General features: G+C 47.5%; 1 protein-coding gene across 1 annotated transcript in view; it reads right to left on the reverse strand.

The window, feature by feature from the left end:
• Nucleotides 1-13,704, reverse strand: part of ttll5 (tubulin tyrosine ligase-like family, member 5) — an 84,680-nt gene that overhangs the window by 33,382 nt on the left and 37,594 nt on the right. The window contains 4 exon segments of the mRNA XM_064328042.1: nt 276-403; nt 8,342-8,529; nt 10,243-10,483; nt 10,486-10,763. Of these exon segments, the coding sequence (XP_064184112.1) occupies nt 276-403; nt 8,342-8,529; nt 10,243-10,483; nt 10,486-10,763 (835 nt within the window).

The raw sequence follows: 13,704 nt of genomic DNA on the forward strand, positions 1-13,704 counted from the left end.
CAGTTTTGCTGTAATATATTTGTCAGAGGTTATCAGTCAATGAAAACTGTATTCTAAATACCAGTCGCATGGTAATATTGACTTGATTTAATGTTCTTAAAAAAAAGAAAACTTTCACAGGTGTGCGCAATCCGTATGATGCATTGGCGTGAAGGAATTTTACTAATGGAGGGAGCAGGACTCTTTTGTCCAATGAATGTAATGCGTGTACCATGCAAAGACCCAGCATTCCATGTGCAAGCCGCATTTGGGCTGCTGGGATTGGCCGGACTTACCTCATGGGGCTGGTTTCGGCGCGCACAGCTCGGACTGGTCCGTGGGTCAGCGTCCCATGACGGACCGATGGGTTGAGTGTGAAACCAGCTCTACTGAACGCCCCATTGGCCAGGTTCAGGTTGGTCAGCTGCACGGGCAAACACATATGTTTTGTTAATAAAACCACAAAACGCTATTGAAACAATACGTGGTAAAAAAAAATAAAAAACAGATAAATTAAGCTTCAAGTCTGTCACATTCCTCACAAAGCATCCATTTTGGAGAAGCAGTTTCTTCCCAAATACAGCAGTAGTGTCATGCATTCCAGTGTTCACAAGTATTTCTGAGATGTGACACCATCTCACTTTGTTGACCTTGCTTGTAAAATGACTGTAGTTTCCCCAAATTGCTTATGAATATACAAACTTACTGCCACAATGCAAACTGGCTCAAAACCGCTGAATATTGAAATGGTGTCGTAAACATTTATGACTACAATCATTTACTAAGTGACAGAATAAATGGTTAGTCAGCAAAATAACGTAGCAATCTTTCAAACTCAAACACAGCAAAGCCCCAGTTGGTCAGGCTGTAAACTGTTGGAGACGAGAGTGCCAATTCTATAATCAATCTAAGATGCTACATGGTTAACGGGATAGCTCACTTTCTGGGGTTTTAAAATTTTATTCAAGTTTTAGTGTATGCTATTGATTCGCCAAGGCAGTTTTTATGTGCAATGCAGGATACTGCAGACACTTCTAGGAGTTTCTGACAACCAGCCGACTTGCTACGGCTGGCAGAGTGGCATTCAGGGGATTCGTGATCTAAAGCAAGAAAATACACTTCAAGAAACTCCAAAGCAGCTTGTACAGTGATATAACGTTTCCTGATTCTGAAAATAAGAACAGATTCTTTTTCTGTTTATCCGAAATAATAAATATAAGAATTTTTGAATCATGACAGCACTTCTTGCCATCTCAATTCTCGAGCAGCACAAGCGCTCCTCTCCTAAGGACCTGTGTATAATTATGACACAGAATGCCTCGCCACGATTTCCCCCGAGCGCAGCAGTCCCAGGCTGCGTGTGTCATAGGAAGCTGTTCCAACCAGAAAACAGACACGCGAAACCTCTGAGGGAATACATTTCTGCACACGTTGTTTTAGAGTTTCCCTAAGGTATATTTTCTTGCTTTGAACCAACCTCTGAATGCCCCAATTCCATAAAGTATGCAGGTTATCAGAAATGTCCGTAAATATTTAAAAAACCCTTCAATTGTACACAAAAACTGTCTGGGCCAATAAAAAACACGTACCAAAACTGAAGAGATATATTTTTTTAAAAGGCAGAAAATGAACCTTCCCTTTAAGTATATACATAGCTTAAATGTACTATGATACTTTTTCATAAGTTAAAGCAAATGCACAAAAAAGTCTTCTTTATGAAATCATGTCATGCATATTGACAGACAGAAATATAAACCAAGTCAAAGGCAATATATTCTGAGTAAAAGGTAAAAAAACAGCAAAGTTCCCTTCTATAGCACAGAAAGGGTTTCAATTGGCAGTCTACTCTCCTCTCCTCATCGTATAACAGTGACTGGATGCTCAGGCGCCTAGCAGCCTGCCTGTTTCAGCAGCACACATGGAGGACAAGCATGTTTAGCTGCACCACCCCATTTTAGTAATGAAAGCTGCAGAGGTGGGATGGGCCTACAAATACAATACAAAAAAAGCAATATTTAGTCTTGTATTACAGAATGAGCTCGATTACTGCAGCACCACTCCAAAGGGATCCATTAGGCTACATTCAGAAATGGGCCACTGTTATGACCAGCACACTTAACCTCAGGCCACAAGATCCCACCCTAATTCACACAGAGACTACAGCTAAAGAAGCATTCAGTTTGGACGCTACGCGCTGATTTATCGGAATTGGTGAAATGTACACACGCTCTGCGGAGCCTGGCTCCACTCGTCTCCGCATCAAGGTGGTCCTTCCCTCCAGGACAGACAGCGACCGTTACTCACCAGTCCAATGTGTTTACAACCGGAAGTCGGGCAATTAGCAGCCGAGCGCTGTCCTACGTATCCCATCCCCCCCCTTTCCCCTTGTGCGCCACCCAAAAAATGCACCACTGGACACAACGGGGCCTGCGGTCGAGCAGTTCCGCTGAAAACATGCTACCCTGGGAGCTCTTATTAAAACGGAATTCGGCGGAAATGAATAATTTCATGGCTCGCTTTGGGCTGAGAGCAGGATGTAATTAAATACAACAGTTTTGTTTCTTCTGTCTTTTCCCTCTCAAAACTTCAATGTCCAAAAGCAAACAGTGGGATGGAGAAAAATGTGTTAGAGAAGAGACAAAAGAAAAACGAAGGGGAAAGGGTAGGGTGATTATTCATTTATTTTTGCAGTTGAGGGTTTCCACCTTGCAAACACACAGCGTTTGCTATGCACACACCAATTATTTAGGAGCCTGAAAACATTTCCCCCAGCCCATTCAGAAGTGACAGTTTGGTTTATTTTCTCAAGGTCTTGCGCCTCGTTCTGGGCAGGTGAACGAACGGTTTGGCTGGTTGTCATGTTGTAAAAAGGGAAATGTCACACATTCCTGAGAGACAGGTGTTCAAATTAATACAAGAACTGACAGAACACAGCAAGACTGGAAAGCTTCTCGGGCACGCATCCGGAGTGTATTTTTAATCCCCACGCATATTTGCAGAGAATCCACAAAATAAACCGTGAACAGATATCAAAGTCGGTTTCTTTTCAACCGCTGGGACAATTCTGGTGCTGTGACGTTGGGCTAGCATGTATTTTTAGAAATCCAAAAATGGGAGCAAGAAAGGGTCAGAGCATGTTTGAAATTCCTTTTCACTGACTTTGCTCAATGCAATGTGGAATGAACATAATAAACACAGTTACAATATTAGCCACGTTACATACAACAAATTTAAAATGAGAACTGCCCTTCATGCTGTCTAATGATGCATCATATTAGACAATGGTTTTCAAGTCCTTCCACTGCTTTTACCTAGGTGGTAATTAGAGAGTGACAAAATTCTCTCACTCGGGTTGGCCTGACTGGCCCATCAGCAGAGATCAGAATGCACCAGTAGCGTTATTACGACCTGCATTCCCCACATAACTTCAGAACCCCGGGCGACGCTGAGCGGTGACGGTCCGCTCTTCGTCTCCCTCAGACGGGCCCACGATGTGATGCCCTGGCCGGGGCGAGGGGGTGTAAATGACCTTCGTTAAGGGATTGCATCTGATGATTTGCGCTTACGCGCCGGTCAGGGCCGTGAAAAAAAAAGAAAAAAAGAAGGAAAAACGATACGGCTTCATTTTCCGCATGGGCTGAGATGGCGGTCAAACAAATGGCGCGAATCGAAACGAGGCGTAATAACCCCCCCACGCCCCCCCGCGCTGCCTGGCTGGCAGAGATAACGGGGGGCGGAGGAGCTCCCAGCGTCGTCTGAGCCCTTTCCGCTCCCCCCACCCCCCCCCCCACCGCCACCGGAGGAGCGCGTCTGATTCGCAGCGTTCAGAGAAGGTCGCGTCGGTAACAAGCCGGATCAAAGCGGACGACGCAATCCCGCCTTTACTCCAGGCTGAGGTTCGGCGTTCAGCTGAGGTTCGGCGCAGCGATTCTCGAAGCCTCGCGAAGCCTCGTAATGCCAACTGGACCCAACCGGCAAAAATAATGTTTTGTTTTCATGCAATTAATCTGCCGGCAAAACATGCAACGGTCAAAACGTCCCCTAAACCTGGACGTGTGCATTACTCGAGAGAAATGCGATCTCGTGAGCCGCAGTGAGGTCAGCAGCAGTCACGCTCCTGATACACAGCATTAAATGGGGTTCGATACTCGATCCAAGCACTTTCAATCTGGATCCAATACAAACAGCAAAAAAAAGGTCAAACATCTAAATCTCCCCTGGTATTTACACAAAACGCAAACGTTTGCAAAGAAACGACACGGCTTGAATCAATCGTCCGTGGGAATTACAGCAAACACCTTTCAGTGTGTAACAGAATACTGCACTGTACAGAGGAAATCATAAAAACTCTCAGTCTGTGTGGTCCAGTGCCATCCAAAGGCTCAAAAAAAAAAAAAAAAGAGGCGGGAGGGGCAAAGGGAGAGAGAGGGGTGGTGGGAGGCCAGTGGGCTTCCCACAGCAAATAGCGAATGTCAGGAGAGAGCTCTCTTTTACACAGGGAGAGGAGGGGGGGAGGAGGAAAGAGTGCAAACAAGCTTCTCACTCCCCCTCGCTGTGCCAATTCACTACATTCTTTCATTTATAAGCATCAATTACCGCAAAAAAACCTCACTGCCTGTTAAATATCAACACAAAGCACTCCCCTGCAGGGCGTCTGATAATGAGACCGCACACGGAGCTTCACCTTCAGCCCCCCCCCCCCCAACACCCGCCGACCGCCACGGCTGACACGCCAGCGCAGGGCTCCTCTTTCAGCTGCTGGGGGGTTTCTAGTGCCTCAACGAATCGCCCCGCCGGAGCCCTCTGAGTCACGCGCCCGCTTCAGAAAGAGCTCGCCCGCTCTGTCGCCGCGGCTAATCCCGCCGCTGGAACACCGGTGCGCCGCCCCGCCGCCGTCGCCGCAGCAAAGCTCCCAGCGTCCTCCGCTCTCCCGCAGACGCGCGGTAATAGGGGACGGACTCCGACGGAGATGAAAGAGGGAGAGATAAGCGCCATTGTTTCGCGGGAGCGCGGTCGGGCCTTTTTATTGCACCAAACCCCGTTAGCCGAGCCCAGGACCACCTTGGGAGGCGACCTGACAGGAGGCTGAATCAGCGTGGGCTGGAAGGAGAGTACACCAAGCTGATGACTCCCATTGAGACTGTTGTTGGGCCCCGATTCAGCAACATAATGGGGTAATAGGGGAGATGACAAAGTCCATCTGCAGCATAATAGGGAACATTATAAAGCCCATCTGCTAAAATCCTACATGTAGAATCTAAAAGCCTAGTCTAGGAGCTCTGACCCAATCACAGATAAGTGCACATACACAGCTCCTTAAGAAAGTATTTACTCTCTTTGAACTTAAGATCAACATCTTAAAATTGCAATGCACTGGAATACGATTTCTCCTTCACCAGCACAAAAATTCCAAGACATTTATCATGCACATTTTGATTCAATAACAATTTTTTCCATAACTTAAACACTTACATTTCTCATTCACAAAAGTATTCAAAGTCAACGCTTGGCAGAGACCTTGGTAGCAATTATAGCTCTCAGACTTCTCAGGTTTGTCGGCATGAGCTTTGTGCAAGTAGATTTGGGAATTTTTGCCCATTCCTCCATGCAAATTGGCTCCAACTCTGCCAAGTTAGACGGAGAGTGTCGCTGGACAGCAATTTTCAGCTCATACCACAAATTAGCCGTGGGATTTAAGTCTGGGCTTGAGCTGGGCCATTCTAGAATACTGCCCCTCTTGTGTGTAAGCCATTCCTTTGTAGCTTTTGCCAAGTGCTTTGGGTGATTGTCCTGTAGGAACATTAATTTTTGCCCTAAAGGTAGATCCCTTGTGGACTGAAAAACAGGTTCTCCAAAATTACTTGCCAGCATTTGGCTCCATCCATCTTGCCCTTGATGGCAATAAGTTTTCTGTTCCAGCTGCAGCGCTGGGAAGTAAATGTATGCATAACTGGCCGTAGTGTCACCCGGGGAGGGACCATTTCTGTCATCAGCGAATTCCCATTCTCATTGCACAACAGTGTCTCTTTCCATCAACTGGGAATCTGCCCAAGATGTGCTGCCTTTCTCCCCATGCTGGTGGACCGCGAAGTGAAAATAAGCAACAGCTTTGGAGGATGAAAGCTGGTCTCTACACTACCAAACTGACAGGGGGCATGGCAGCAGTGAAACAGGCCTACCACGGTGACTCTGCGTTCCAAAATGACAAAATAAAGAAAAACTGTCGCTAGCGAGGAGCGGTGATGTGCATACGACTGGCCGTTCCAAAACTGGGAAGGGAAGGGCTCACGGAAAGGCCTCCCTTCAGCCATTACGGCTCCAGCCTTTGGAACCGCCTGCCAGAGGCCCAGAGGACTGCAGAGAATGCGGACATTTTTGAGAAAAATCTTTGGTCCCTTTCAGACCTAGGTCAGATACGTATTTGTTTCGTATTGAAATACTTTTCTGTGCTCTATTGATCTCGCCTGGTGTAACTGAGCCCGCCAATATGACCAAAAGGCGGGGTTTGCACTTTTTGAGAGTATTTCATTGGTTCCAATACACCAGACAAGATCAGTAAAGCGTAGAAAAGTATTTTAATCCAAAACAAATACGTATTTGACCCAGGTCTCATTCCTTGTAAGTAATCATCCTATTTATTCCGATTTTATTTATCCACTTCTCTTCCGTTGTGTTTTTTATGGCGTTTCTTGTGTTTAGGTCCTTCTAATATGCATTTAAACTTATTTCATGTCCTGTATTTTATTTTATTTTATGTTAAGCACTTTGAATTGCATCTTTTGCATGAACTGTGCTTTATAAATAAAGTCGATTGATAGATCGAAAGATCAGGAAAGCACAGAAAATACTAATGCTTTCTGCTTTGGGTTTTCTTGACCTCACACTACTGGTTTGCTATTGCACATGAGCTCTCTTCCTTTGTGCTGTTATAACCAGGCTGGGATGATGCAACACCGGAGGCTGTTTCTTTAAATTGCCTGTTTTACATCACGCCTGACATCTGAATCAAACTGCGGCAAGTAAGCAAGAGATATGAAACTAACAATACGGCAAGTTATATCTCTCTCACCCCAAGGGCCTAGAGACATCATGTTTCTGGTATTCCAGGCCATATGGCCCACCCATACAGCATGGTGTCACAGGCGAGGGTAACACTTAGCGAATGGCTACTGAGGGTGCCAAACCTGCGAAGACAGATCTGAGCAACCCACCGAGGATTTAGCTTTAATGACAGCTTGCAAATATGAAATTCAAATTTCCTCAGCCAGCTGCTTGTTATTGATGGTTTTAATCCTGACCATCCACAGCCTGCCAACGAATCTCTTTTGAACTGGGGAAACCGACACACAATCCAGGTTATTCTGGAGTCATTCCTCCCTCCCGACTTCGTAGTCACGGGAGGAACTTGGGGAGGCGTGATGACATCATGTACACCCCCACTTAAAAGTGTTTCTTCTACCGTAGCCTTAGGTGGGTGGGCCGACCCCACACCCCCACCGCCCCAATCTCAGAGGCGCTCCCTACAGATCATACCCCCTGAAGGAAACCAAGGCAATATTACTTCTAAGAAAGCTTGAACAATGCAAGTGATTAAAGACTAGACTGCAATGGAAAGGTTAATACTTACAAAGCTGGGTTTCCTTTTATATTAATTATTTAATTTCAAGAATTGCAATTGTTTTTGCAATACCGCAGTGTGATGCATGCTAATTATATGCCTCAATGCCCCAATGTCTTTGCAGCCTTTCAGAACCCTGGTACTGGACAGCAACTGTAGGTTCCATGAAATCTGAACAGGCCATGAATCAACCACATCAATTAGCCAGTTGGACTAACAATTTGTACACCTCATCTATGTGCCATGGATATTTTTTCTTCAAGTATGATGGAAAAATTTTAGCTAGCTTTAAAGTCATTACTTCACGAAGAATAAAATGGCCAACCATAAAAAAAAATTTTTAAAAACTTTTACAAACATGTAAAAAAGCAATAAACCAAATTTATTTGCCAAGAGTGGCTACCTCTGTTGCACAAAACCCTAATTGTAGAAGAAATGCATTTTATTTTAGGGTACTGTAGGATAGTGCTTGCACACCCTGCCGTCCACAAAATCCACCTAACAACAATATCAATAGGGTGCCCCCCAACTAACACACACACACACGCACACACAAACTCACAAACCCCCCACCCCCACCACCCAATGTCTTCAAGAAGCATCAACATACGTAAAGGAGCGAGACAAACCCAGGTACGACACAAATCAGGACCACATGTCTCTCACTGTCGGTCAGGTGATATCATTAAAGCAAGCGCGATAGGTCAGAATGGGTGATTGACGCGTCTAACAGGAAGTACTCACGTGCTGCGTGAGGAGGCTGATGTGGCTGGAGGCGGAGTACTGGCGGGCGGCCTGCTTCTCCGCCAGCTTCTTAAGGGCGGTGACGATGGCCTGCTGGTCGGAGCCGCTCTGGGGCAGGAGCGCGTCCGCGTCCTTGGACAGCCCCGCCGAGCTGGGCCTGGACCTGCTGGGGCTGGGCTTCCGGGAGGCTGCAGGGGGCACACGGGCAGTGTTGCCAGATTTGACAACGGTCAACCCCCCCCCCACCCAAAGCCATTTACCCCCCGCACAATAACATTAAAAAAGTACCCAAATTGGGTGGGAATCTGCCCAATCTGGCAACACTGGACCCAGCTATGCCGTGAGTGTGTCCGCAGGGAGAACCGCTGGAGCGGGGACTCTGTTCCTGTGCTGATGACTCACTGTCTTTTGTGGTCCCGCGGAGCACAGAGGCGCCAGTGCTTTTGACACTCATTAACGCAAACCAGCGGAGCACCTCAGCGCGTTCAGTTCCTGCTCGCTGGCCCTCAGTCAAAGATGGGCAAGAGGAATTCAACAGACGGCGTTGCTTAATCGAAAGGGATTAGCGGTAATCTGCGCCCGCGAAATAAATGTGCGCCATTTACCCGCTGGGAGGTCGCTGTGGAGAAATACTCGCATGAGGTCTTGATTACACAGGCCGAGGCCTTAGGCTGGGGCTCATTTAATCACGACCGAATGCAAACGTTTTCTCTCTCTCTGCAGAAACAGACCAACAGCAGTAAGAAAAAATATACATACTTTTAAACACGGAAGATAAGAATCCCCATATATTTACATTACCTGATTGCAAAATCAGATCCGTTTCTGTAATAGTCTCCATTTTTCATGTTCTGCATCTTCAGGGCAATTAAGATCAAATTCACAATGATAGCTACCGACTAATCCTGAAGTGGAAGAAAATCTGTAATATACTGTAGGAAACAGGATAAAACGGCTACTGTGACCTGCTGGCTAATTGGGCTACTTTAGGTAAGATACTACATGGAATGATAAGAGAATGCTGCCTACTTCTGGAACCAATCAAATCGCGGCATTCAGAGCCCATTAAATCATTGAGGGAAAAAAGAAAATAACGGGGAACATAATGAAACAATGATGTGATATCAGGCCGAATTATAAAAGAAAAATTCACATAATTTCTGGCTTAACCAGGCAGCGAACAGGCAGAAACACACTCGCCACTGCAATCTTAGATCCACTGCGTAACGCATAGCGCTCGTAGATCCGTATTAGGTTTTACAAGTGCCCACTCTCGGAAAAGGCGACTACAGAAATAAATCTATCGTCAGGCCTGCAAAAGCGCTCACGGTAAAAAGGGAAAGAGTGCGATTCCCGCACCTGGCGGCGGCTTACATACGTCATCTTACATGATGTGGCTGTCAGAGGCCCGCGGTGACTGCGCCTGCAGCGTAACGAAGCATGCAAGTGTTCCACGCGTTCCACATGCTCGCAGTCTGCTGCACATGCCGCAGGGCGGTCAGACCCGTGACAGGTTGTGTGAGAGGAAGCCATCGAACGGAAGCGTTCGCGCCGAATACGAGAAGCAAGCTAACGCACGCGGTCACGAGCACCTCAGCAAATAAACTTCCCTTGGCATCGAAACTCATTGTGTTGGTTTATACCCACTAGCCCACAGCAGGTTAAAGCCTGGGATACCACCGAGGACAGGGCTCTACAGCGCTTCCATTTTAGGAGCATTTGCTCCTGAAAAGTGCTAACTGGAAAATGAATTTAGGAGTAGATCTACAATTTGGAATGCATTAGTGTGCTCCTAAATTGTTCATCTTGGGAGCATATGTGCTCCATGGAAAAAAAACAAAAACATTAGCGATGTTAGCGAAGAGCGCTGAAAGGCCATGCGCCGGGACCAGTGACGTTACCTTGTCGCGCTGAGATGGGCCGGGAGAGCTTCTGACTGTAGATCTGCGCGGTGCTGGGGACGAGCGTAGCCGGGACAGAGGTGGGCGGGGTCTGAGCGCAGGGCCGCCCCCGCTGCGGGGGCTCCTGCGGGGCGTGGCCCAACGGTGCAGAGCCGTGGCAGGCGGTGGCCCAGGTGGCACGAGGAAGCGAGGCGGGCCCGGGAGCATGAGGTGGCGCAAGGGGCGGGGCTTGAGATGAATCTGGGGGCGGGGCTGGGGGCGTGGCCTCGGCAGAGCAGGAGCTGTGGTCTGGGGCGGGGGATGCGGCGGCAGGGGGACTAGGGGCGGGCCCAGGCACTTTGGCTGGGATTTGGGCTGGGGCGGGGGGGAACAGTGCTGCAGGTGGATGTGGGCACAGTCCAAAGCTGGGGGGTGAACGGTGGCGGGCTGGGAGGCGGGGACCGGCGGCTGGGGTGCGGAGGGTCCGACGCCGCGCGGCAACGGCTCACAGGGACCGGACTCCTCTTCGGCCGCGGAGACAGCTGTTCAGTGTAGAAGATAAGACAGTCAAGTCCACTGTTATCGCAAGTGTCAGTAATTCCAGAGCTCTTACGCACAAAATTAGCCCCCCCCCCCCAACCCCACACCCCCCACCCCACACCCTCCTCCCCCTGTTTAAATTGGGAAAGCTTAAGAAGACAAAGTCAGTTCCAAACAGGTCCCCACCCCATTCCGGAAATCAAAAACACAAGGACGTTTCCTCAGAAGGGGAAAGGGGGGGGCTTTCGTTTCGAGCACACCTTCCACGCAACCCCGGTTTCATCATCGCTCGGGCTCCCACAGCAGGAAAGCTTAAAAACAGCTCTAGGTCACCCTGTTTAACAGGACCGGTAATAATAACAGATGTTGCTGGCCGCGTCTCCCGGCCGAGCTGCCATTCGTTTGAAGGCTGACAAGGGGGGGGGGTGGGGGGGTGTGGGGGGAGTAGCCCAGGCTGCGCGCCCTGGGGCCGGGGCGTGGGCCCGCGGATCCGGGCGGGACGCGGCCGCGCGCGAGAACCGGCGGGAGGAGAACTGGCCGCTGCTCGTTTCACCTCCACGTCAAATGCATCGCCCATCCATCCATCCAGGAAACCCCACTGCTGCCACCAATCAGAGAGACGCAAAGCAGATACGAAGACCAGCAGTGACATAATACAACTGTAAATATGAGGGGGGGGGGGTTATGTGATGTCTGGGAATTCCATTATTATTTATAATACCCATATAAAGGACAAATATATAGCCAGAAACACACCCTACGCAACTCGCATCTTTCTCAAATACAACCAGGGCTAGTTCTATCCCTTTTCTGCTGCCCTCACTGCTTGGAGGTAAGTAGCCAAACTTAGCCTTACTTGGCTCACATAAATTCGCAAAGAATTAGAATTGGGTTGTTTTGGTACATTCTTTCTTTAAGAAAATATGGGTGGTGTATGCAGTGATTGGATCATGCTCTTGGAGGGCGGGGGGACGTGCCTTACAGGCAGCAGCTGCCTGGAAGCCGATGCTGAGAGCTCAAAACACCAGCGAGCGGTAAAGAGAGACACACACCAATATCTTAGGAAGCAAATCCCAAAAGTGAGGGATGTTTTTACGTACAGATTATTATGCAACCATCTTTGTTCCTCAGGAATATCATCACAAATATACATTATATCATAGTTTTGCTCAAGAAATGATTTCTTTTGACATTTTGCGCTTATTGAAGATGTTATTAATAAAATGTATTTAATTGCTGTCCTTTAACACTGTATCAGTTTGCCTCAACTCATGTAGCCTGAATCATAATATGGATGACTGTACGAATGTTTTTCATGATCCACTCATCCTGGTCTTTGCCATCAAAGCGTCAGGTTCGTAGAACGAAACAAAAGTTTGTACTTTTAAGTGCGACTGCTAAAATCAGAGTGCCTCATAGTGAATATTCTCATTTCACCTCCAGATTAATATGGCTAATGCTTACTCTGGTAGACAGGTTGCACAATAGACCTACGGCCTACTGTAAGATCAAAGAAAAAGGCTACTCTGAAATAGCACTGTTTACAGAAATACTGCAGGCCAAGGTTTGATTGCCTCTCTAAAGTACCAAAGTGGGTTGTGTGAACTGGACTTAATGTGTTCATGGCTATGAATAACTGTTACATAATGAGTATTGTACCTTATCGGACCTGTGTTTTGTAGTTGTTCCAATGACCTTCGGTATGCACTTATTGTACGTCGCTTTGGATAAAAGCGTCTGCCAAATAAATGTAATGTAATGTAATGGCTACAACCAGGGCTGTGTACAATAGCAATCTGTCACCTGGGGAACAAAACTAGTCTTCAGGTGCCAAGCTCAGGTCCTTATTCACAACACCACAATGCCATCCAAAGCATAAACCCATATCAAGATTTTAAATATGCCAATTTGTAGAACTACAGGAAAACTAAAGGTAGCAGATAAAAACTTTAACACACAAGCTGCTTTAAATTTCAAATTTGTAGTTTTTGAGTATAATTCACACTCCTTCCCACAAACATTTGTTACTTGCGAAATCTATCTGCAACTGAGATCCAATTCTTTACAAATTCAGTTGTGCGTATGAATCAGTCATGTTTTCTGTATTTTAACATCAAATGCCCCCACCCCACCCCACCCCCCTACATCTGAATGTTAATATAGCAAATGTTAAACTGTCACAAAGTAGTACAGCTCTGACAGTGCTCTCTAAACATTCCTGAACACAATAGCATGAAAGAAAACAACATTTGTACCATCTACTTAATGTAACAAATTCCAGAAGGAAATCACATGGAAACACCACACTGTGATGTGAACTCAAAGACTAGCGACCGGTAAAATCGGGATTATACATATGGTTGCCTCAGGAAATCCCTATTCAGTCACAGACTCGAGCAGTAAACTACAAATGTTCTTCACCGTGCTGGAAGCTTCAACTAATCCCACACCAAAAAAAAAAGAGCAACACGTGCATCTGAACTGCTCAGAGGCCTCTGCTACTTCGGAACAGGCTGTGGAAAAATAAAAGCAAAACTCGCTACTGGACGGCTTTCAAGTCCGAAAAAGGCGAATCGCGGAGCAGATTTATACCGAAGGTGAAATCCTGCAGTCTGGTGGAACTAATAAAACTCACATGGGCCGTGCGTGGCACCAGCGCCTGGCCTGCTGCAGCAGGGACGGGGTCGTGCGACCGCAGAAGCACAATGTTTTCACAACGGCGGCGAATAAACAAAGACGGCGGGGCGAGATCGCACCAGCGGCGCAGGAACGCGAGGCGGGATGGTGAAAGGTCCGGAGCCCGACCCGGTAAACCCACGGCTGCATCGCCGCGCGCAGCAGCAGCTCGGGCTCGTGTTCGTTTGAGGGGGGGTGGGGGGGGGGGGAGCTGGAACGGAGGAGAGGGGACACGCCTGAACTGCTCCAGCCAGAAACGTTAAAAAA

This window comes from Anguilla rostrata, chromosome 1, assembly GCF_018555375.3.
Source record: "Anguilla rostrata isolate EN2019 chromosome 1, ASM1855537v3, whole genome shotgun sequence".
Classification (NCBI taxonomy): Eukaryota; Metazoa; Chordata; class Actinopteri; order Anguilliformes; family Anguillidae; genus Anguilla; species Anguilla rostrata.